Source organism: Rhinolophus sinicus, chromosome 17 (genome assembly GCF_057876585.1).
Source record: "Rhinolophus sinicus isolate RSI-liver-muscle chromosome 17, RSI-T2T, whole genome shotgun sequence".
Classification (NCBI taxonomy): domain Eukaryota; kingdom Metazoa; phylum Chordata; class Mammalia; order Chiroptera; family Rhinolophidae; genus Rhinolophus; species Rhinolophus sinicus.
Genome location: NC_142517.1, coordinates 210,096,439 through 210,122,019, shown reverse-complemented (window position 1 = coordinate 210,122,019; position 25,581 = coordinate 210,096,439). Strand labels below are relative to the sequence as shown.

The 25,581-nt window shown below is 50.4% G+C and overlaps 1 protein-coding gene across 2 annotated transcripts; it reads right to left on the bottom strand.

Moving 5' to 3' along the window:
• Positions 1-8,061: 8,061 nt before the first annotated feature.
• On the bottom strand, positions 8,062-19,945 carry ACKR3 (atypical chemokine receptor 3). 2 transcript variants are annotated; one of them, XM_019740950.3, is made up of 2 exons: positions 19,826-19,945; positions 8,062-9,989 (listed from the first exon to the last, which is right to left on the bottom strand). In XM_019740950.3, the coding sequence occupies exon 2, from the start codon at positions 9,942-9,944 to the stop codon at positions 8,856-8,858; it is 1,089 nt and encodes a 362-aa protein (XP_019596509.1). In that variant the 5' UTR covers positions 9,945-9,989; positions 19,826-19,945; the 3' UTR covers positions 8,062-8,855. The 2 variants fall into 2 exon arrangements, with proteins under 2 accessions (XP_019596509.1, XP_074171692.1); XM_074315591.2 differs by lacking the exon at positions 19,826-19,945 and adding an exon at positions 19,537-19,711.
• Positions 19,946-25,581: the final 5,636 nt, after the last annotated feature.

Here is a 25,581-nt window from a genome sequence, read left to right as displayed (position 1 = left end):
ATTTACTAGAAAGGACAAGTATCAAGTGTGAAGGAGTAGAAGTGATGGGTAGAATCGAGACTGTCCCGACAGGAGCAGGAGACTTGTCAAGTTCAAGGAAAGGGCTCCCTGACCCAGAGGCCAGCCAGGAACAAGAAGCCAGTTGTTAGGTAGAAAGTCGTGTGGGGGCCTCGGGGAAGGTGCCGACAGTGCTGAGAAGCCATCGAGGACAGTGAGGTGGCCCAGGGGTCGGCACCCTGGGGGGAGCAGCCACCTCCACCACCTGTGGGACTCTGGAGGAGGGGGATCCCAGAGCCCAGAGGCCAAGCCTGCCTGGCAGGAGGGGCACCATGGCCAGTGGGAAGGGGGATCACAGAGGACGAAGCCACTGTAGGGGACACTGACTGAAGCAGAGGCAAGAAGGAACAGCCTGGCTTCTCACTCCCTCCCACTCTCCCGCCGAGGCACCCAGTGGCCCGGGGCACCCAGGAGCCACTGACCACGCGTCCCTGGGAGTGCAGTTTGCAGCTGTCACCCTTCAGGGCAGGGCATTTGGGAGAACAACGCTGATATCTGCTGAGCTGATGGACAGAGAGACAGGCAGGGTGAAGCATCAGACAGCTGGCTTGAACGTCCCCGTAACACAGCAGGCCCAACTACACGGACTTACCCCCCGTGACCCTGTCAGTCAGGGTCCACCCAGGAAAAGAAACTCAAAGAGGGAAAGCTTCATATAAAGAATTATGTATGTATGTAGGAGTGGAATTGCTGGATCATATGGTAATTCTATGTTTAACTTTTGAGGAACCCCAAATTGTTTTCCATCATCATATCTTGTTATCTGTTTGATCTCTGCAATATCTAAATATATGTCCATTCTGCTTTCTTATGCTCAACATAAAAAAGAATTATGTATAATATGATATAAAATTCTATTATAATTATAAATTATAATATAAATTACAAAGAAACATAAATGATAAAATTATATACAGTTTTATCTATAAGTTTATAAAATAACAAGGAATACTGGCATGCCTTCCCAAATGTCACCATAATGGCAATAGAGAAATAGAAATAGATAAATTTGAATATATACCTATGTATGTATTTTTTCATCTCTACTGCTTTTGTTTTCCATCTTCCAAAACTGCAGTGAATCAGAAGGCCTGCAGAGGGAGAAACCAGTAAGAAGCAAACCTATTTATGCCACAAACGCCAGAAAGCCTTAGCCATTTGAGAGGCCAGGTACCACGGGGAGGGTGGGACGTGGCCCAGCGGTGACATGTGGCGGAGCCAGTCCATGTGGCCTCCCAAGCGCCAACTGTTACATTGTCAGGATTTTTGTGAGTCAGTTATTGAATATGGCCATTAGCAAAACTTAAATGACATACACTTAGGATAAAATACATTATATTAACAAGGGTAAAACCATTCAGAACGTATCACGTCCTAATTCTAGGAGAATTACATTTTCTGTTTCTTGTGTTCTTGTGGTGGGAACCATAGTGTGCGTCCCCTTGACGCTGCGTCCAGTGACATCACAAGGGTAGCTTGAAATCAGCCACCGTGCAAATATTTACACCACAGGGACCAACAGACACTGACATCAGGGCCTTTTCTTTCCTCCAGGAAGCCGGTCTGCACACATTTACAAAGACACCTTGGATGAAACTGAAAACACTGTGATCTTAGACGATATATCTCACCCTTGTCTCTTATGCCATATCCCTCTCCAGACAGGAGACTGAGTGTAACCTGTGGGTAAACTCAGTTGGAAGGACACCGGGTGCTGGGCTCCCTGTGCCACCGCCAGCAGTGGCCGGAGTGGGTTTTGCAGCGTTTCACATGCAGCAGACAATGAAAGCCGCCTGGGTGTGGCGGGAGGGGAGACAGAGATACACACGCTGGGTCTTAGCTGGCTGGGTGTGGCCGGGAGAGTCCAGCTTTGAAAATGCGATCTCCTCCATCGACCCTCCATGAACCACTGCACAGACCTGCCAGGCCACGGTCAGCCTGCAGCAGGTGCCACCAAGCAAGACGAGGAGAGGCGATGAGGCCCACCGAGAACCACCCACTCCTTTGGGAAACCCCGAGCCAGCTGTCCAGTGTGCAGTGTGAGAGCTGAGTGCCGATGCCCCCTCAGCCGTCTTGTCCACCCGAGTTCCTTATCTTCAAGCCTCATTTTCTGTCCTGGGGGGAGGGGGGCATTATGACCTTGGACCTCCCATCAACCGTGATTAATGCCGTCAGTAGTCATTAACTCTTGGATGCCTTTGCCTCTCACATGCCTTTGCTTTTCTTTGAAGCATTTAGTTATGATAGTGACATTATCCCCGCAGCTGCTCTGAGGCCTCCACCCCACCCTGTGTTCCCTGGGCCTGCCCCTGGAGGCCTGGCCCTCCTTAGGCCGGGAAGGTAGGACCCCTTCTTTGTAAGCCTTCCCTGAGTGCTGCTCTGAAGGACCACTCCTGCCTCTCTGCCCTGGAAAGTTCCAGAAAAGGGCACCAGGATGCTTCTCACCTTGCTGCCCAGTAACGATGTCTCAAAGTCTCACTGTCCATCTCCATTCAAGGCTGGGAGCCTGTCAAAAGGACAAACGAAGCCCCGGCCACTTCTGATGTTTTAGAGACAAGCACGGTGCCTGGCACACAGTGGGTGCTCAAGAAAGCTGTCTGGTCCGAGACTGAATGAACAGATGCCTGGATGGCTGAATAAATTAACGGGAACGCGTTTGAAATAAACCGCCGAGAGACACATTCATCGCTTGCACAGCTGGGTCACCGAGGATTTTTCATTTACACTCAGCCTCCGCACGAAATTCAAATTCTCATTACAGGACCGCATAGAACACAATCCACACTTGTAGCAATGACCCTGAGAAATGCAAAGGTGGGGGGACCTTCAATGCGTCCCCCCCATTGATCACAGCTCTGCGAAAAGGATGAAAAGATCAGCTTCAAGCACTTTCATGTGAAAAGCTAAAAGGAAGCAAATTCAGCATGCTACAGCGAAGCCCGAGGCCCTTTCACACAGACCCACGGCCACCGACACCTCATGTTTACGGTTCACCCCATGACATGTTGCCGTGCCAACATACATTCTGAGTCACCCAAGCAGATTTAATGCCATCGCCACAATGACTCTCTTTGCCTTTTCTTCTAAAAATTGTTAAAAGGGAAGATGCCGACCTACCTAGGAAATGATCTTAATCAGTTTAGTTCCGGAAATAACTATGGAAATTCAGATTTTTTCTTTTCCATTCTGCTGCTTCTGAGCATTCGATTGTGACAAATGGCTAATGAAGCCACTGCTTCCCCCGCCCCCCCCAAACCTGTCAGGAGAAATGACATGATTGGCAGCCATTCTGAACCCCACATGGAAAGGCCTGAGGGCATAAGCATATGAAAGACCAACAAAAATGAAGCTTTTGAAAATTAGAAAATCACCAAAATTACCCATCACTCTTCACATGCCGTACGGATAACCATGCCTCCTTCATTACGAGTCTCGCCCATGGCCGTTTGTCTCAGTCCCGGGAAGCAGGAGTCTGGCAAAGCTAGACAGAGATGATGTTTGAGGGCGCATGGAGGTGGCGCGTACGCTGAGACTGCAGACACACCCACGGCCTGCTGGTTGGGCACTGGGATGGGATTCCACGAATCACGTGAAAAGCATGGGACACTGTTAGGGACAACCGGTTGGCCCTCCGGGGGTTTCTAAGCACTTACTCCTCCGTTTCTATGTTCATGCAACAGTATCTAGTGACACAATGGCCTCTGCAATCGCCCTTTCTTGGAGGTGGGGACGTCATTGTAAGGGTGAGCAAACTGAGGTTCCCGGAAGAAACATCGCCAGTGTCATCGAGCTTTTGAGAAGCAGGATTGATTCTGTCACCACTCCCCCCACCCCCAGTCTTTAGATGCATCCCTGCCGGGAACCACATTCTTTCTGGGGCCTTTGAAACTAAACACTGTGCATATTAAATTGAAAGTTGATACCTCTCAAGCGCACTTAAAACGACTAACGTTTAATCTGCATGTACCTTTTCCACGAGCATATCTTTCACGTGAACGGGTAAGGAACCAAATTCCTGTAACTGAAATATTCCAGCACGATGAGGATATGGGTGCAGATGCCGCACCCACTGGCGGGTGGTACGTCTTGCCCTTGCTTGTCAGCTCCAGTCCTTCTGCATAAGTTAGGGGCAAAAATGTGAAGCTGAGGGCTCTAGGGAACCCCTAGGATGTACCCCAGCCCTGGGATTGTCGAAGTTCCCTGCTCAGAGCAGAACAGGAAGAAAATGAATAGCGCTGAGAATGCTTGCGTCTAAACGGTTGGCTTTATCCTAGACCAGGGTCTGTCAACATCAACTCTATTGACATTTGGGGCCAAGTAATTCTTTGTCATGGGGTCATCCTGGGCAGCATACCTGGCCACTAGATGCCAGCAGCACCCCCACCCGAGTACAAACAACCACAAATGTCTCCAGACATTGGCAGATGTCCCGTGGGGGACAAAGTCACCCCCCACCCCCAGAACCACTGTCTGAGGCAGATGTTTCTTACTCTTTTAGTCACTGACCACAGGCAGGTAGTTTCTCCCTGCATTTCTCTGAAATGCATTGTTTCTTGCAAAGAAAAAGGCAGACCGAGCCCAGAGACTGCAAAGGCTCAGTGTGTCCCAGGCACCCAATGGGCACGTGGCAGGAACTGTGGAATTTGATCACCACGGTGACCCTTGAAGCCAGTACTATTGTCATCTGACTTCATGGATGAGGAGACTGAGGTTTCACAAAGTTTCGACTCTTAGTTACCTCGGGCGGTACCAAGCCCACGTGCCTGCCTGTGTGTGAGGGCAGGAGAACCCACATGGGGCACACAAACGCTGCTAGGAGTTGGTGGAAGCCAGGCCATCGTCAGCCATCCAGAAAGAAAAGAAAAACCCTGCAGATGCCAACCGCCTACAGTCAGTGCATTTCCTATCACACCTCATACAAACCAGTACCAAATGTCGTTGGCATCAACATTTGGGAACCTAGAGGCACTACGTGTACATGCACAGATGTGAAGGGCTTTCCTGGGAGGCCCAGGATCAGGGCAAAGGCCTGGGGAGTGTTTCAAAATACTGGGTAGAGCTTTTCAAGCAGCAGCCCACCCGAAACCATCGTCCTGGCAGGACTGAACTCTCAGCACATGTGTCTACCCAGAGCCATCCCTGGGGCTTAGGAGCGAAGCTCGTACCTCCAGGAGGGAGTTTTGAGGACCTTCCTGCATTCACTAGCATCCCGCTCCATCCCATTTGGTGTATATTCACAGCTCCCTGTGTCCCCAAATTCTGAGATAGGCTCACCTGAGATAGGGAGACTCCTACCCATGGAGGAGAAGCCCAGAAAGGCAGAATTTCTGTATTTCTAATGAAAAGACCACAGGTCCCAGAAGCACCGAGCTGCTGATGATTTAAAATTTTTTACTGAATGGGTCAGAGATCTGAACACACATGTCCGCCTGTCTGAACCCAGGTTGCCTGGAGTCTTGTGGGTGCACTACAGTCCATCACCCAGCAGATACGTTTACTCCTGGCATTTTCACTGCGTTCGTTTCCTTCAGTTGTCGGGAACCCAGGAAGCTGTTTATACATGAAACCAAATGGAAAGCATTTAATACTGACTCACTGACAACAGGCTACCACTGGGGCCCCTTGTGGCCTGAGGAGGCTGGCGGCCTTTGGAGACGCATCAGAGGGAAGCAGTGGAGTGGAAATGCTTTCTCCTCTCTCTGGTGGGGAGGAGGCTGCAGCAGAGGTGACATGGCAGGAGAGTTGCTTTTCTCCCCATTCCAGGTCACACCCACCGTAAGCCGCAGGTCACACCCTAGGCCGCAGGTCACACCCTAGGCCGCAGCTCCCTCCAGACATCCCCTGGAGTTTGCTAAACCACTAACATCTTTATTACTCTCTCACGAGGCTGCCTGCCATCTTCAAAGATCTTCCCACTAAAAAGAATGCCCAAAGGATGAGCCTCAAATGGCAGAATTTCAGCCCTTCTTTCCCCACACTCACCTCATATCCCAAACTGGGCACACGACTCCTTCTGTCCACAACTCGTCCACACGCACAGGGATAGGACAGACTTTTTCCAAATATTAACTGCTGACTCCCATGGGCATTCTGTAGCCCTTGACCTGCACCTCTGTCACCCACCTGCAGGTGCACGGCCCAGCACCATTGCTTCCAGCAGGGTTGTCACCAGAGCCCAAAGGAAAGGCTTTGCAGTCTGGATAACCGGGAAGAAGCTGATCGTCTTTACGGCCCGGCACCAAGGGGATTTCTAGGAACAGAGAGAGCTCAATCACTGGCCTATCCCTGAGCTGGAGCCTGCACCCCAGAGACCCCTCGGAGGTCCTGGGCCCCCCAGGAGATGGGAAATCCCCCCAAAGCAAAGGTGCTGCACGTGCGTCTAGACTCGGTTCAGCATTCTCTCTCCCTCCCCCTCGGCACCTCAGTGCCCTGGGCTAAGGGTAGTTTGGAAAGCAGAAAAGATACTGGGAAGTCCACCAAGTACTTGAGTACCCCATGGTCCAGTGTGGTATGAAACAGCAGAAAGAGACACTTGAATGAGACAGTGCACCTGGTCCCAGTACACCTGCATGACGACCAGGCAGGCAGGCAGCGGGCATCTCAGCAGATGCTGGTGGAACAGTGACCAAGAACCCCCCACCACACCACACACACACACACACACACACCTTACTCCAAAATTCCAGAGTAATGGGGGGCAGGAAGTGGGGAGTATCTCTGAATTGAGTAACATGGGGCCTCAAAATAGAATGAAGTTATTTTTATGTTACATGTACTGCACAGCTGAGATTGTGGATGCAAGTTATGTCCCACCTTGAATTCACTATGTGCTGAGCGTGTTGCTGTGTGAACGTGGGCCACCAGAAAGCTCAGAACTAACTTGCTATCCTTTTCTATTGTTGGGAGCACTTATTTGGGATACCGCTTCCTCTGACTTCACCCTGCCATTCCACTCTGATTTGTCCTTGGTCTTGGTGCTTCCACCTGTGGTCATGCTAGTATCCTGCCATCACATGGTTTTCTGACCTGAATCCCACCTGGAACGAGGCAGAGCACATGTCACCTGAGGGCGTGACTGTGCATCACGTAGTTATCTGGAGTGGCTTACATTGCTGGTTTCAAATTCTCAGCCACAAAGCCCTTTGCAGGAAGCAGGAGCCGTCCGCTGCAGGTGCGGTGTCTGGGCCCTGCCAGGGGCTGTCCAGTGTGACTCCATGGACAAGCTGTCATGCACGGGCTGCTTCCTGAGCAGTAGCAGGCCTCAAACTCAGGAGGGACCAGAGCTCCTGGTCCCCGTCCACCTCTGTGTTGGCAAACAACTCTGAAAATAGGTGTCACCAGGGCTGGAGGGGACAAGGGCAGCGTTGGGCAGCCAGGCCCTTCTCTGAGCTCCTGCCCAGACGGACCTGCTTGCTGAAGTCTCTGCCATTCTCATGGCCCCATGCCCGGGTGGTGAGGGCACAGCCAAATCAGCCGTTCTGAGAGTGCTCTTTCATACTAGTCAACTCAGTCTATTTGGTAAGTCCCTCCTCGCCTGGCCTCCAGAAGGGGGTCACTGATGGGTTATGTTTTAAATGAGAGCTTGTCCTGTACAGAGAAAGGGAAATGGGGATTTAAGCCGCAGAACCTTAGCGGAGAAGATTCAAGGGGCTGTGACGTGTGGCTCTGGAGGCACAAGAGGAGCACATATGCCAATGCAAGTCCTGGGCTCTGAACCCTCAGACACCAGACACCAACTTTGTCTCAACAACCGTGTCTCCGAAACCCCTCCCGTCCCTCAAACACACTGTGTGAAACATGTTTTGTTAAACCCCAGAACCCTCAACGCACTCAAACGTTTTCCCTTTTATACCATTTCATCCCAGTTAACCCCTTGGGTTCTGCCTTTGGTAGCACTCTTTTTTCAAACATACTTATTATATGTTGACCTGTATGTGCAGTATGCATGTGCATGCGTGCCACTGAAATGCCAAACACGCTCTTAAAACTGACACTCAAATGCCCTTGTAGGAAAAAGAGATCTTTATTTAAAAAATAATAATAATAACTTACAAATTGACAGAACTCTCAATTGTGCACAGAGTTGCAGCCTGGAACAGTTTTGCTTTTTTGTTTTGTTTCGCTTTTTTTTTTTTTTTTTTTATATAAGTTTACAAATACGATTTAATGTCAGAAACTGCGTAACAGGGCAGTTCTCGTCCCACACCCCATGCTGGTACCGAGCACCACACAGATATAAAGAACGGTCGTAAATAAAACAGTCCCACCAAGCCTGGCATATATTTATATATTTATATATTTATATATATGTGTGCGTGTGTGTGTGTGTGTGTGTGTGTGTATAATTTCACAACAGCTAACAATTAATGTCATCCTTAGTCAGAACGGAAGTCAAGCTACTCTTAAAACTACGACAGTCTGCATACACATCCGCATTATCCCTCCCCATAGGATATTTAAAATATATTTAAACTTTCAAATAAGGTACACCCATAGTGAGAAAATAGAGTCTTAACATTTAAATACAAATCTTCGCAGAGAGACCTTCAGGAAACACAGGGAGGCCTACGTTACACACGCGTGGGCAAGCCCGTCCCACTGCGGCTTGGACGAGCGGCACAGCCCCGCGCGACGTGGCCGTCACGATGCACGAGAAAAAAGGACGCACAGCGCCACGCGTTCCGCTGGTCACGCTGCTCGGGCGTCACGGCCCGAGGCCGCCCTGCTCTCCTCTCGGAGCCACGCGGCTCGGGCGCCGCGGGAAAACGCACGCACGTGTCCCGGGCTCCGCGCGCCCGTCACTTGGCGCTTTGCTCCAGCGCGGCGTACTCGGTGTCCGACAGCCGGGAGGCGTCGATGAGCTTGGTGAGGCCTGTCTTGGCCGAGTACTTGAAGATGAAGGCCTTCATCAGCTCGTACCGGTAGTTGCGGTTGATGAAGCTGTAGAGCACGGGGTTGACGCAGCAGTGCACCAGGGACAGGCACTGCGTGACGTGCAGCGCCGTGAACAGGAAGTTCTCCAGCTGGCAGGTGAACGGGATGTAGTGCAGGATGGAGCACACGTCCAGCAGCACCACGACGTGGTAGGGCAGCCAGCACGCCAGGAACACCAGCACGTAGGAGAAGATGATCTTCCGGCTGCTGTGCTTCTCCTGGTCGCTGGAGGCCGAGATGGCTCTGGCCAGCAGGAAGTAGAAGACGGCGATGATGCAGAAAGGGACCACGAAGCCCAGGATCACAGACAACAGCTCCATGCTGATGAGCCACTCCTTGACGCTGTGCTCGGGGTAGAAGGACCGGCAGTAGGTCTCGTTGTTGGACGCAGACGTGACTGTCTTCAGGTAGTAGGTGTCGGGCAGGGACACGCAGAACGCCAGCAGCCACACCAGGACACAGACGACGCGGCGAGCCGTCTTCTTCTTGTGGCTCGAGGTGTTGGTGAAGTAGGTGACGGACAGGTAGCGGTCCACGCTCATGCACGTGAGGAAGAAGATGCTTCCGAAGAGATTGATGGAGAAGATGAGGTGAGTGACCTTGCACGTGAGCTCTCCCATGGGCCACTGGTTGTGCTGCACGAGGCTGACCACCCACACGGGGATGGTGACCACCACGCACAGGTCGGCGATGGCCAGGTTTAAGATGTAGCAGTGCGTGTCGTAGCCCGTGGTCTTGGCCCGGATGTTCACCCAGACCACCACGGAGTTGGCAATCATGCCCATCACGAAGATGAAGATGTAGATGAAGGACAGCGTGTACAGCAGCACGCTTTTGTTGGCCATGTTGGGGCACGTGACCGTGTCCACCACGAGGCAGTCGCTGCTGTTGCACGGCCAGCTGATGTCGGAGAAATTCCCCGGTTCTGAGTAGTCAAACAGATGCAAATCCATGGTGTCCAAAGGCAGCGAGCAAATGGCCTGCACGAAAGATCAAACCTAAAAAGATGGAAGAGAAAACACTGTGTGGTGAGGGAACATTCGTGTTTCAGTCAAAATGCTTTCCCAGCGCCCCGTACGCCCAGCTGTTTCGCTTCAGCTCTGTAGTATTTTGGCAAAGAAAATGACCATAACAACTCAGCAAAACAAAATCAAATATACCCAAATCTAAATCTACATGGTGCTCAAAGAAACAGTGTGTGCTCTCTCTGTCTTTTTATGGCTGTATGCTCAAGACATCGCCAGCCTGGCTGAGCCCAGGGTGTGAAGTCTGCACCATCCAGGGGCCAGAGAAAGGCCAGGCAGCAGCCACAGTGACACAGCTGGCTGGCTCGTCCCCCATGGGGGACACTGGAGCCATTTCATCTATACCTCCCAAGAAAGGTGGAGTTGATCTGTTCTTGGCTCCCATGAATTGCAATTTTCCTGCTCTGGGATCTGAATGAGAGTCCTTTAGATTCTCTTCCACATTTGCATTAAAAATGAGACTAGGTGCTTTTTACCTTTCTGCAAAATTTGCGTGTAAACCTGGGTCTTAGACTACCCTCCATCTGCAATTGCGGACCCCTCGAAACACGCTCAGCAAGTGGCAGCCTGACAGTGCCCCAAACCTATAGACTCTGGGTTTGCCATGATTTTCAATGAAGGGCGACCAGGCAGCTGTGTCAAGCCCTGGGCCATCTCCTAGTTCTCCATCTTTTGTCTGTCCACCTGCTTCAAGGGCAACTTGTGCCAAGACGCAAAACACAAAGATCACCACCTGCTGCATGTCTGGAGGGGCTGACAATTTTCTCAGCTGTCTTTCCTCCTGACTCGGCATGAGGCCAACACTCGGAACTGTCACCATTTTGACACCCATGGAGAATCCAGCCCCAATGTACCACTGTGCCTGGACATGATTTGTCCCCAAATTCACCGGCTATGAGAGCTGCCAGGGGCTGGCTTCCACTGTTGACCTGTCCTCCTGAGGGCCCTGAAATCCCTCCAAAACATAGCTCTGGGTCGGCATGGCTACGGGGGATGGGGGAGGATGTAAGATGGAAATAATCGTGTGTCCTGGTGAGAACTATCTCACATAGTAAGGTGCTTGTATTTTCTTCTCACCTGCCACAGGTAAGGACTGACCGAGTCAAGTTTATGTGCCAAGTTAATTCAAGTGGACTCCAGGTCACACATGGAACTCCCTGGAGGAGGGTCACTGCCCAGGTGAGTGTGAAGAGACAGCTGGAGACGCGCCCATCCTGACAGCAGACCTTCCTACGTAGGGATTCTCACTCCTCACTCATTCGTGTTTAATTTGAGACTAGTTAACCCGTCTGCGCTGCTTCTCACGACACCAGCATCTAGCTCACAAAGTCCCAGTGCAGAATCTGACACATAGCAGATGCTCAATATAACTTCATCTCGCCCCTCCCCCTCGCTTTAGCAGAAAACAAGCCCTGCCTTATTCCTGCTGCACCCTTGAAGCTGACTCTCACTGGCAAAGTAATAACGTCCCCACCGTGGAGGACAGGCAGAAGCTCACACAAAGACAGGCGCTGGTTCACCTTCAGGAAAAATGGACAGATTCCCAGAGGGATGAGACACTCTGCGCTTCCCAGGACCGGCTCCTCAGCCGTAAAACTCTCACAGACCACCTATCCTTGAATCCCATTTACCTGAGGCCACCTGCAGGCTTCTGGGCAGTTGTCCTCTGTTGGTTTCCCTTCTGGTGACCTACCCAGGCCTCAGTGTCCTCGCTGATCATGGAAAGGGCTGGACCTCCCGTGATGAGGAGAGAACCACCGGCCCCAGCGCCAGGAAGCCTGGTGGTCCTCAGAGCCACCCCTCACCCCCCACTGCCAGGAGGACCCTCATGTCCTGTGATCACTGACTTGTCACAAGAGCTGACACACCCGCACCCGAGGGCACCCTGGGAGCTCAGCAAGAGCAAGTATCAGACAGATAAACTTCTCACAGAAGACACCGTCCTAAGATGCTGCACGAGGACCTGGACAGGACCAGGGCACACAGGGCAGCAGAGGACGTGAGGAGCCAGGCCCCCAGGACCCGCTGGACTGGCGTCAAGTGGGCAGCCAGTCCCAGACTGTGCCTGGAAGCCACTATTGCCACCTCCCTCTGGGCAACTAACTGGCCTGGAGCTGACCCCCCGATTCCAGATGAGGCAAAGGATGTTGGCTTCGCTTTCCTGTATGCTTCTAATGTGGTGACCCTTCTTTTTTCCATTTCCTTAAAATGACACACACTTGTGGCTTAGTTTATGTGACCCCAGGGTCCCTGCAGAACAGAGGAGCTCAGCTGGAGGACAAGCCACAGCTCTGCAGCTGGGCAGAGGTGGGCCGCGCCCAGGGACTGGAGAGCCACTCAGCTGGCGCCTGGGGGTCACCTTCCTCTGCCCACACTGCCACAGATTACAAGGCCTCAGCAGACACAGCTGTAAATTCTGGGGCGTGGGCAGTTCCCAGGGGCCAGAAAGAAAGGAATGACCCCCGGCCTTTGTTAGCCTGACTTGGATGTCTTCACCCCAAAGAGACACCCTGCAGGTTCAGGTCTGGACAGACAGACCCATGCAGGGGCAGGGGTACAAAATGAGAATACACCTGCCTCTCATGCCTTCTCCAACCCCCCAGGAAATGACAACGTGTCCTTCCAGGCCCCACCACACCCTGGCACCTCTGAGCTGCCACCAGCCTTTACACTCCCAGGGCCCTAGCCACAGTGGGAAAGGGTTTCTGCCTCTGCCGTCTGGGCAATGCAAACCTGATTTAGTTATCACTGGTCCTCTGAGCCAGAAGCATTACTTGTGAGCTGGGCACACCTCCCCCTGCAGCTGTCCGGGGTGACACAGTGGGAAGCTTCCCACAGAGACTAAAGGGGAAAGCAGGGGCTGGGAGGCTCCAGGCTGGAGCAGGGAAGGCACTGGCTCCACTTATCAGCCATCAATGAGCCAGGAGATGAAGCCAGAGGCCCCCACATTCCTCTGGGGACCACGGTGCCCCGCACCCCCACCCCCATCACAGAAGGCTCTAGTGGTCAAGAGAAGGAAGGCAGGTGCAAAGAAAGGAGACAGAACAAGCCCTGCAGTCCTCAAATCCTACACAGGTTTACAAGGGAACCAGGATGGGAGAAATGCCCCCAGAATAGCTTAGCCTTTTGTCATTTGGGTATTTTTTCATGTGTCAGGTTTTGGAAAACAACAAGGGCTGTTTCTAGAGAAGAGAATATTCTTTGACAGTCTGCCATGTTACGTGGCCTGTGGTCTGCCGAAAGGCCCAGCTGCCGTGTGTGTGTCCAGGAGGCGTGCGGCGGGCAGGGCAGGCCCATGGCGACCCTGGGGAAAGACTCTTCCTACATCACTGGTTAGGTTCTAACAAGGGGGGCTCTCAGAGCCCAATACAAACAGAGGTGCGATACGGCAAACGATGATTTATCTACCCAGGCCCCTGCTTCCCCTAAGCTCCCAGCAAAATCTGAGGGCACAGCCAGTGAGGGGAGCTTCTACTAACTCTCTGCAGCCACTCCAGCTCCCTGGGCGCCCCGCACGGGAATCTCGGCCAAAGCAGGGACGGCCTCATCTAGTGCAGTGGTCCCTCGGTTTTCTAACGTAATCCGTCACAGGAGACCGTTCGAGTTCTGAAATGTTCGAAAACCGAGGCACGGTTTCCCCATCGAAAGTAATGCAAAATGGATTAATCCGTTCCAGACCTTTAAAATCAACCCCTAAAACTGCAAATTTAGCATGAATTTTACTATCTAATGATACCATAGATCCATAAAACTCATGGCGTACGTAAACCAAAATGTTCGTCAACAGAGACGTTCGAAAACCGAGGTACCACTGTACGTACACACAGCTGCGCGTGCTCAGGGCACACAATGTAAGCTGCTTGTACATGAGCCGTGTGGCTGGTCAGCTTTGCTGGGCGACAGCGGTGGGGCTGGTAACCCCAGAACCTGGAGGAGATGCCCCCATCCACCTCAGATGAGTCACCCTCTGCTGGAATAAACCAGCAATTCTGTTCCCACAGCATGGGGCCAGAGCTTAGGAGAAACTTCTAGGTGTCAGCCAGTGCTCGCCTCCATGAGGCTCGAAACCCACACAGGCTGCACAAGGGGATGAGCCCCACTTCACACACTCAGGTTCTCAGGCCTCTGGATTCCTGACAGAAGGAAAAAAAATGGGGCGCAGAATAAAAGATTTTTCCAGTTCTGTGACTTTAGGTTCCCATGTTCCCTAGCAGATGTACAAGAATGTTACTGAAGTACAGTCAGAAGCTAGCAAAACACTGAAGACGACATACGCATCCGTCAGTAGAGGAACGGTCCAACACAGTACAGTGGATCTACTGTCTGGAGTATAATTTAGCTGTGAAAACAAAGAGGGAGACCGACTTTTATGCACATAGAAAGTTATAAGAACGTTAAGTGTAAGGCAGTGGCAGACATACACACAACGTAGTCTCTTTTACACAAAACAAGACAAAAATTATGTGTATTTTTATATGTTAAGTATGTGCACGTCAGGCGTAGAGCATTGTCTGCAATAAGTATAAAACTGGGCTGGGAGGATGGGATGAGGGGACAAAAGCGGAATTACAGGTTTTACTCTGTGAACATCAAGAATTATGTAAGTTTTAATGGAGGCAGGAATGTCCCACAAAACAATAAAGCTCCAAAAAAACCAAAAATTCCATTTTTCTAGACCACAGAGACATAATTGAGAAGGAAACGCAGTAAGTGTCACTGTCCATCCCCTTTTTCCTGACACTTCCTGTGTTTTATCTCAGGAGTCCGCTCGATTCTAGATTCCTCGCCCAACACCAGCACTCAGGTGGCATCACACTTCTGTCATGATGGAAGGGGGCTGTCCTAGGCCTGTGGAGGACCCTGCATCTGTCCGGCCTCCCCTGGGGTCTGGGGGTCTGTGAAGGGCCTTATCTACCACTCAGTCCCACAGGGTGGCAGGGCTCCTCTCTGTGCCTTGGAGGACTTTCCTGGGAGAGATGCCTTTCACTTCTCAGGCTTATTATTCACCCACCAAGTATCCTTGACAAGTGAGAAGCAGCAAGGGCTGAGGTCTTAAGCAGCATCCAAATGGTTTGTCTGAGCTCACCCGGCGAGCTGGGGACAAAGCCAGAACTAGAGGCCTCCAAGGTCAGAGTCTCCATGGGGCAGTGGTTTGTCCTGCAATAAACATGTCCTTTCACTGGCCAAAAGTCAGTCCCTCCATGACAGAATGCCACATGGTCAGGTATCTGGCTAGCGTTCACCCAAACTGCCTTCAGTGGGTTTGCAATTTCCCATCACAGAGCAGGAAGACCCTTCCCCACAAATCCCTCAGCCCATCCTGTGCCAAATAACACACCGTCCCATTTATCCTGCTTTCCCCCACCCGGCCAGAGAACTCTGTGCTGTGTCACTGCCTTGTTTACATTCCTCCGTCCTATGCAAGCCCCACACCCCAAAACATCATCTTCGTCTTTGTATACACACGCCAGGAAAGCCACCCGGCACATAGTAGGTGTTCAAACAATCGATAGTTAATCAAGCTCCATGGAGACAAGCGATCTGAGGCTGTCCCTGGAGATGGGTGACCACAAGAGACTGAAATCCTCGCTGAGCTAAGAGACTATCACCCCTTTTCATGACCCAAATGTTTGCGAAGCCTCTTCTGGGAGGGGCCCTGCTGTGGGGAACAGCAAACCAGCATCGTCCCACCCCTGTCCCCAAGAGCTGCCAGCTGACTAGCAAGGTCAGGAGGCAGGAGGGTGGTGGTGGAGGCCCTGGAGCAGGAGAGGGGGGGATTTCCACTCAAGTGGATTGAGGTCTTCAAGGAGAAAGGTGGGGGTGGTAGGTGGATCAGTGATGTGTCGTAAGAGGGTCACCAAACCTGGCTGAGGCCAAGCACCCCACAAAGGAGAGCTGGAGGCAAGCATCGGGACTTCGTGGAGGCGAGGGAATCAGGCTGGGCCTGGTCATGTAGGAGCCACAAAAGTCTTGAGCAAGGGAGTCGCTTTGGGGCTGAAAAGGCTTCTGAGGGTGGAGGTGACACAAGCCACGTGGAAAGGCAGGGTGCAGAACTGGCTGGAGGCAGGCCACCAGGAGACAGGAAGGCGCTCCCAGGCTCCAGTGGTGCAGATAAGATAACTCAGGGCCAGGCGGGGCCCCGGCACCAGCTCGGACAGAGGGGCCCTCTGGCCCTCTGGGATCTTCAGGACCTCTGCTTACAGGGGAACTTCTTGATTGGCTTTCTGCAATTTAGGACCCGTGTCCTCCTGGGATGGAGTCTGAGGGAGCAGTTCAGTGCTGTCCTCAGACAAGATCGCCTGTTCGGCCTCTCTCACTGCTCTGTGCACCTGGAAACTGAGGCCGGACGGGAGGAGGGACTGGCTATCTTGGGTTTGGGGCTAATAACAGTTCCCTTCACTCTCCCAACCTTCCCAGAGATTATCCAGTGAGAATGGGGTGTCCTGGGAAAGCCCCGCCCCTTTGCTTGGCGGGCCTGCAGTTTAGTTAAGGAGAATCCACAGGACCCTTCAAGAATCAGTCGGCAATTGCACGTGATTGAGGTTTGGTTTTTATGTACTTGCTTTTTTGTTTTGGGGTTTTGTTGTTGTTGCCACCCTCCCTGCAATAAATCTATGGGGCAGTCCAGGCAAGCTGCAGTTGCAGCCGTCTGCTAGGGCTGATAGCAGACTGGGGAGCAGTCTGTCCCCCAGGACCAAGCAAACCAAAAACACAATGCCATCTTGACTACACACTCACCAGTGACAGTGAGTGATCATAGTTTACACAAGTAAGGAACTTCTCTGAATCATTTGGGAACTCAAAAAATAATGGAGGGGGGTCAGGAACGACAGAAAAAGCTCTACCCTAATTCAGATATAGGCCACCTACTCCCGGGGTCCCCGACTGTCACGTAAACACATAGCGTATTGGGGGGATAAAATGAACCCCACATCCAGAAACTCGATCCAGTCTGCTGGGCTCGGCTGCCCGACAGGGAAGTGGTGCTGTCCTCAGAGGGCAGATCCAGAGATCCCACATCTCAAAGGCTGCCGTCTGGGTTGGCCAAGTGTAACCAGAGCCCTGATTCCCACCAGTTTAGGGCCAGGACGAGGCAGTGGGAGGTCAGCCAAGCTGAGAGCCACTCACTGTTGGCTCTTGGCTACACACAATGGGGTTCCCAGGAGAACGGTATGCAATCTTAGACTCTCCTATTAAAATTGAGGCAAGATCCCCACAAAGGCATCCGGTAAAGTAAGAAAACTGGAAGATGCTAGCTCTCTGGCCGACCTGGCCCTCAGTGTCCCCGGTCCCCACGCTGCTGCTGTATCTGTCCCTTAACCAACAGCAGTTCAAGGCCACCTGAGAAAGTCTCAGCCTCTCCACCCTTTGGGCACTTGGAAAAAAGCAAGGGCCCAAACCTACTTGTGGCTCAGCAAAATTTTCACAACAAAACTATGCAATTCTCCCATCACTTTAATAATGAAGCAATAATTTTTTCTCCAGTTCCAATTAGTAGATTCTTAAGTAACAAAAGCATCAAATGCTCCCTGCAGAGAATCAGGTATTCAAAATTAAAGAACCGCCCCTCCTTTTTTTTTTTTTTTTTGGCTTGCTTGCTTTTATTTTAATAGAAAATCTGTGTCCTGGAGCTATAATTTTCTGGACTTGAAAAACACTTGACTCTTTCTAAATTGTACCTGCCCATGTGTAACGCGATTGGAAGGCATTCTAACACTATTTTAGTTCCTAAGAGTAAAACACGTTCCTTGGTTGCCTGCTTTCAAAGTGCAGATACTTTCCAGCCCCCAATTCCAGTCCTGCTCTGCAAAACCACTGAGGCCAATCTAGGCCTGAAATCTCGAAGGTCTTTGCTTCTCCTCAGTTACTCTTAGGGTTTATAGAGTGATTTGCAGCCTCAGGTTTGAGTAACTTCCACCAACTTCTCTAATATCTCCTAGAAAACAAGAGCCTCGCTGCCTAGAATGGTTGTACAAAAAGCCACTGTTCCTGATTAAACAGGTTTTTTTGTTTGTTTGGGGTTTTGTTTTGTTCCCTCCACTCCCCCCCACCCAGAAAGCCTATACTTTGCCTGCTCTGGGCCTACCTGGAAACCATAATACCCTCTCAAGTCTCTGGCCTTGCTGTTAAGAGAGGCCACCTCACGCCCAAAGTCCTCACTCCCTTAAGCACAGGTACGCTGCCTTGGCTATACTTTCCGGAACTCTCTTTAAACTATGATTGCAATGCATACCCCTTTAAAAAAAAGCCCCCCCCAAAAAAAAAACTCAGATGGGCAGCATTTCTCCATTCTCTTTTGCGTCTCTGCCCTGCAGGCCCTCCTCCCCCCGCCCCTGCCCCATCTCAGGGGAGGGCATTGGGACATCAAGCTCAGCAGTTGTGTGCACACTCAAGTGTTTACTTCGCAGAGACAGGAGGAAAAAGCAAATTGTTTCCAAGCTAGAGCTCCCGTGTGCAATTCTGCTCAAAGCTCAGAGCAGGAGCTCTGCAGCTGGGCAAGCTCGTGCTCGGGAACCGGCCAGCGCTCATCCATTTATTGAAAATCTACCAAAAGTTCAGCACAGGCACCAGCAGCCTCCACTTGCTTTTCTAGGCGAGCCGATGGGATCTCTGCGTTTTCCTGGCATAAATAAAGGGACACAAACGCTGCATCTACGTTTCCAAAGAAAAGAAAAAGTTACCATACGGAGACTTTGCAGAATGACATTTTAGGGGGTGTCAGTGCACCAGATAGACACCTTCAAAGAGCTGTAAATCATTTCAGGGGGCCCTCTTCCACTTCTGGAAAATGTAATTATCCTGTTGGGAGCAAATGAATTGAGAAAGAGACAGAGACAGAGACAGAGACAGAGAGAGAGAGAGAGAGAGAGAGAGAGAGAGAGAGAGAGAGAGAGAGAGACAGCTGGTCTGCCTTACAACTTCTGATTCTGTCTGGAGTTACAAGTCACGGTTAATTCCCCCCCCCCCGCCCCCATCTCTGACCTCGCTCCCTAGTTCTTACTCTCAGACACCCCTTGAATCTTAAGGCAAGCTAACAAAATGGAACAAAATGTATGCTTTATCCGAAGGGTATATTTAAATTACAAAATCCCAGACCTGTGTATGTGCTTATTTTTTCCCAACTGAAGTTGGATTTAACACATTCTGTGAGAACAAGAAATACTCAGATGAGATTAGCAAGGATGCAATCAAGACACAAGAAGACCGAGCCGTTTTAAACCAGCACCCCCTCTTATAGCTCTGGCTTCCTGGGACCCGTAAACTCCCAGGGCACTGAATGCAAATACACGTCGATCCACAAAGATTCTCGGCGTCACTCCAGGATGCCTCTTAGTCACTACATCTTTCTGCGAGCCCGTGTGCACTGCCGATCCTATCTACTTCCCCATTGAATACATCAGAAGCAAAACAGGTAAACAGTGGTGCCAAACGGACCCCTATGCCAACTCTAAGAAGCAGAATGGACAGTCTGCAGTCTCGCGAAGTTCTCCGCTTACTTTACTCGAGCTTAAATACTCACAGCAGCAAATCCCTGAATCCAGATTCCTAAATCCAACAAACGTACGAGATCCTTCCACAAGTGACCTAAGAAAACTGCCCTTTTTACTTTCTGCAGCGCACGGTGAAGCCCCCACGTTAGCAGGCGCACTCTGCAAGTGCAGCCATGCACCGTGCAGCCCGTGCTTTCAGAAATCATTCTCCAAAGCACCCATCACAGTGCTTAAAGATCACTGAGTTTGAGAGCGGAAACCCTGCCCGTCGTCCTCCCCCCTCCCCAAGGCCGGCTTGGACCCAGCACAGTTTCCTACCTCCTGGCTGGGCTCTGGCTTAGGGCTCTGCTCCCCGGCTCCTGGCTCACTCCTCAGGGCTGAGCAGTTTGGAGCAACTGTGAGCTCTCTGGCTGCAGACTTGCATTATATACACTGCAGGAAGGCGCCTCTAGATGGCAGCTTTGTAAACCTCATCTCCCTCCCTCCCTCCCCTGCACCACCCCCACATCACAACACAGGCGCGCACACGTGCATGCAAGCACGCACACACATGTACACACGTGCGTGCACACACACAAATGCACACACACACACACAAACACACACACACACCTCTTTATAAACCCCACTGCTGCTTTCAAGCAAAGCTGTGTCACACAAATGCACTCTTCGAAAACCCCAGACTTTCTTCATTTGCAAAGTCTAACGAAGCCACAAGGTCCAGAGCCTTGGGGAAAAATGTGTCAGAAGAAAAACTGCAAAGAAACCCTAAAGCTTTGCAAAATCATCAAATATTTGTCTGGTCTCAGGTATATCTTTAACAATCCCATTAACACCAAGAGTTCCTTTGAATGCCTCTTTGCTGCAGGGAAGACTTTGTTCCCCAGACAAATACCCTGAACTTGTGAACTTTGGTGTTGATTTATTCCGCCAGGATTTTCTTTGTTAATTCCTCCAAAACAGAAGTCACAGTTTTCGTATGAGCAATCAATCAGCACCATAGTACAGACCCCAAAAGTGGGGGGGAAACCTCTATAATAGATTTCAATAGATTTTATTTGAATTCTTTCATTCATAAAGGACCTTAGGGCCAAAGTCCTTGAAAATCTAAGCAAAATGATATTCCGAAGCGCCTACCCAGTGCTCGGCACACAGGAAGGGTATAAAAAAATGTCTTTTCCTAGGATGAGTTTAGCAAACACTTTATTCTTATTATTAAAATCTACATTCTTACCTAGAAGTGTCTGACAAAGTTCTGCCCTTGGTGGAATTCAACCTGAACATGTGTTCCATCTGACCTTCTCTTCTCACACCACCCTATTTAGAAAAATCAACCATAAAGCAACGCCCTAAACTTTTACTTTTAAAACCATGCTTATTGAGCTTTCTTCCCTGAGTCAAGTGCAGTGTTTTGGGTTTGCTGTGTGTCTGAGAGCAGTGCTCTGAGGGTGGCGGAAGTCACATGCCTTGCTTGCTGTATTTCCACTTTCTCCCTCCTGAGCCAAAACTTTTTGAGATCCTTTTTATACATGTCCTAAAAATAAGAGCAGACAGCCGAGTGATGAGTCTGGAGGACTGGGAGATCCAACGGTCCCGAGGCTGGAGGCCTCCGTGTGGAGAAAGCCCTTAACAAAAGCAGTATTTTGTTTAGATAAAAAGCTTCAGCACACACACCTGCTCTTTGGAGGTTCTGGGAGGGGTGTGCTCACAGAAGCCCACGCTGACCCTGCCCAATGCAGTGGATGTCCTTGAGAACTGGCACGATTCTTCATGTCACCTGGGCATCAGGAGCTCCATCTCCAAGCCCCCAGAGAAAGCTGCTGTACAGGAAAACTGCAGGCAGCTGGGTGGGCACACCCCAGGATGTGGGGGCGGCCCTAAGAATGCTGTTTCATAACTTCTGTTGTCCTGTTTTCTTCTCGCGGGTGACCCTGTGTCTGAGCCTGATGGCAGTGTACCACCAGCCAAGCCAAGGTTTCCTCTGTGATACCAACCACAGGCTTGATTGTCTATTTCTGTGAACTCGGCAGTCTGTGCCTTAGTGAATGCATTTCTCCTTGGGCAGGTTTGGGTGCCAGACTGAAGCACAGGTTGGATTTGAATCTACGGCGAACCAAGTGTGCTTTCTTCACATGCATTGATGAGAAACCTGCAACAGGATGCAGTTGCTAACGGGAAGGAAAGGAAACACAAAGTAGTTATAAAAAAAGAACCCACTTCAGTTCTGACGTTGTGGGGCCCGCCCTCTCCTCTCCGGGACCCAGAGGCGGGTTCTGGGGCAGCAGGTGGCGTGGATCCCGGACCCCATATGGGGCTCGCACCAGCGGGAGTTGCAGCGAGCTCCTGCCCAGCGCCCTGGGAGGAGGCCTCCCACATCAGCTTGGGCCTGGGTCTCCCCATACCCACCCGGCCCATGAAGCCAGTCCTGGGGAAAATGAGAGGGTATGTAAGCAATGCTTTGTAAGGGAACTACATCCCGTCACCACAGGACTTAAACTGCCTCTTGGCCCTTTTGGAAGTCTGCCCCAGCTTTTGGAAGGATCGAGTTTATAAGGGAGGGTCGTACACGTGGTTAGCTTGGGAGGAGTGAGTTTGGTCACCCCAATAGGAAACTGAGAAAGCTGGAAAGGCTGCTGTCCCTGGAGCTGACCCAGCTGACTCAGAACTCAGTTCCCTAAGCGCTAAATGCTAAATGCTTATCATAAGGACGGCAAGGGGTTTACAGCCAAGCTCCCTGACCCTCCCTCTCTGTCTGCAATCTGCACCTGGGAGTGTAGGCCCCACGGAGCAGGCCTGCCCCCTGGGATCTGATTTGCCTGCAGATGTGGCAGCCTGAATCGGCCTACTGCCTGAAACCGCACCCCACTTTAAAGGGCTGGGATCCTGGAGGGCCCCAGGCAGCATAGGCTGAGTCCGGGCTTCTCCTGAGCACTTAGAATGGACTCAGTATGGATTCTGGCCGCTGCAGACGTGGCCCCAGCGAAGTTCAATGGCCCTGCTGCTATCCACAAGGCATTGCGGCCTCTGGAGTCCTGCCCCCGGGGAGAAGCATCAGCATCTGGCGGCCTTGCCTGGCTGGAGTCATCACAGCTACGACTGGACATTCCCCTAATGACAGACACCCTTCTGCAGGTGTAGGACCTGGAAGTAAAGACAGAGCCCCACCCCCAGGAGCCTGGGCTCTGTCCAGACAGGTCTGCTTTGGAACCCGAATTGCACACCATGCCTCCTCAGGCAGCTTAGCCTTTTTGAACATTAGGTTCTTACCTTTAAAATAATTATAATAACGCCTTCTATTCTCGCCACGTGCGTCTCAGGATGAAATGAAAGGGTGCATGTTAGAGGCCCCTCGTGGGCCCAGAAAGGCTGCTTCTCTTCCTCCTCCCTCCCCGGTCCCTCTCCCCGCCAAACCCCAGTGACACAAAGCATTTTTTCAGGAATGTAGCAGATACATGCCCCAAAGCTTGCAGCCTTTGATGGACTCTGATAAAGTTTGGAAAGGCTCCCTCGTAACAGCTAAATCAGGGCATTGACTCTGCCGGGCTCTCTGATGATGCGTGTGCTGCCTACGTCCTGTCACTTGGATTTGATCCCACTTTGTAACTGAGACTCAGAGAGAGTGATACACCCACGCAATGGTGACTGCTGGTAGAGGGGTGGCATTCACACCAGGGTTTGCCCAACTTCATCCCACACGCTCTTACCTGGTGGCAAAGAAAGACCTGCTCTTACAAGAGAAAACAGAGGCCTTTGGGATACATCTATCAAGCTGCCTTAAGTTGGGTTCCCTAAAAGCACACCCCTGGATAAGAATTCAGGGGCAACCGATTTACGAAGGAAGCATTCCGGGAAGAGACAACAAGGGAAGCGGCAAACAGCCAAAGCTACACTTCTGGATAAGTGTTGGCTGCAGCCTGACGCTCGTGACTCTCTGAGCCTAAATTACACCCTGAATTTGCCCCAACTCCAGGCGCAGGAGCTGGCTTTCATACACCTACATCCTGAATTCCCGGACCAGAGCTGCTGGGGGAAGGGGGGCGTGGAGGGAGAAATGTAACCCAACGGATACTTCCTGTTCCCACCCTGGGCGAGTAAAGCAGCTCCAGTAACCTGAGGTCAGTCTCTCAAAGATTCATTCCAGTCACAAGCCTGGACAGTAAACCCACGTTAAATGTGGGGGAGAGACACAAAGGAATATGAGGGTTGTGGGGATCTGGGAGCAGCAGCCCCACTGGCCACTGCATCAGGTCCCTGTGGCATCTAGTATATCAATTTTGATCGAAATAAGAGAATTAAAACTCAGACCAACTTATTTCTGCCTCAGGACCTTTGCACCTGACATCTTCTCTTCCTGGGACACGTTTCCCAATGATTGTTTTATGGCTGCCTTCTTCTTGTTCTTTGGTGCAGGCTGAAATATAGTTTCTTCAGAAAAACTTTCTTTTCTTGCTCTAGCCAAAGTATCTTGCCATCCCAGTTACTCTATATACTGCACAGCACTGATCACCATCCAAAGTTATCAGTTCATTGTCTTCTCCCCATTAGAGTATATAATCCCTTGAGACCAAGAATGTTGCTTTTTGTTCAATGCTGTACCACCACGGTGACTCACGGTGCTTGGCACATGATACATTGTCATAAATATTAAGTGAATGAATAAACTCAGATGAATCTCACTTTTGAATCAAGTTTTTTGCCATCCCCGTATTTCACTTAATTTCTGCCTCATGAAAATGACCAGGGAAGGAGGGTGGTTAGGAAAGGGCCCAGGTTAAATGTTTAGGGAAACTTAAAACATACACCTTGAAAGTGGGCAAAAGATTTGAATGGGTACTTCACACAAAGGGATCTCCAGATGACCAATAAACATATGAAAAGTGGACGACTTCCTTAGTCACCGGAAAAATACAAATTAGAATCACAATGCCACACAACTGGACCCCCACCAGAAAGGCTACAAGAAAAATTAGCGAATGTTTGCAAGGATGTGGGAGCATCAGAACTGCCACCCACCAGTGCGTCTCATACTCCATGCAGTGAAGGACCAGCCCTCTTTTTTCTTTTCAAATTTCCAGAGCATTGCAGATGGAAACCTGGTCCCACTGAGAACCACTAGTGGGGAGCCCCTGCCACCTGTGCCCCAGTATGACATGAACCGTCTGTGCACTATCAGACACCTGAACCGTCTGTGCACTATCAGACAAGGCTGCTGACCACGTATTTGTATGTCACAGCAGTGTCACCTTTCTATAAGAGTTTCTAAATGTTCGCTCTCAATTTGTGGACTGACCTCATTGCAGACTAGTCGCCAATAGCTCACTGCCCACACTTCGAGTGACATGGCTGTCCCAGCTGGGGGAGGTGCAAACTGGCACAACCATTTTGGCAGTATTTACGTTTTCCCCATGAACACCAATTTCATTGCAAGGTCTATACCCTTCTAAAGGCATAATATTGCACCAAAAGAAATATGCAAGAATGTTTATGGCGGGAATAATTATAAGAACCCCACACTGGAAAAATCCCAACATTAGCAGAAAAAAATATTATAGACAAACATACCTCATGAACATAGACATAAAAATCCTTCAAATGATTTTAAAGAAAGGTAAAAGAAATCCAACAATATATATTATGAATAAGCATGGTCTATCCTTGACATGCAAGATTGGTTTAACATTTGAAAATTAATAGAATTCACTAAATTAATGAAATATTTGAAAAATTCGAAACCAATTCATGATAAAAAACTTTCAGCAATCTGAAAATAGAATCATCTCGATTTGATTTAATTATTTAATTTGATACTGGACATGAACAAATTTAATAAAGACATATATGAATACTTAGAACTAACATCCTACTTAATGGTGAAAATTGAACACTTTACTTCTAAAATTGAGAATAAAGCGAAGATATCCATTTTCACCACTTCCTTTCAACATTGCACTAGTGGTCCTCGCTATGCCAATGAGGATGAAAAAAATTAATAAAGGCATTTGGGTTGGAAAGAAAGAGGCAAAAGCACACTTATTAGCAGGGGACCTGATCTTTTTCACATAGATAATCTTGAT

Coding starts and splice junctions, on each gene's coding strand:
- ACKR3 (XM_019740950.3), bottom strand. CDS start 9,944: ATGGATTTGCATCTGTTTGACTACTCAGAACCGGGGAATTTCTCCGAC.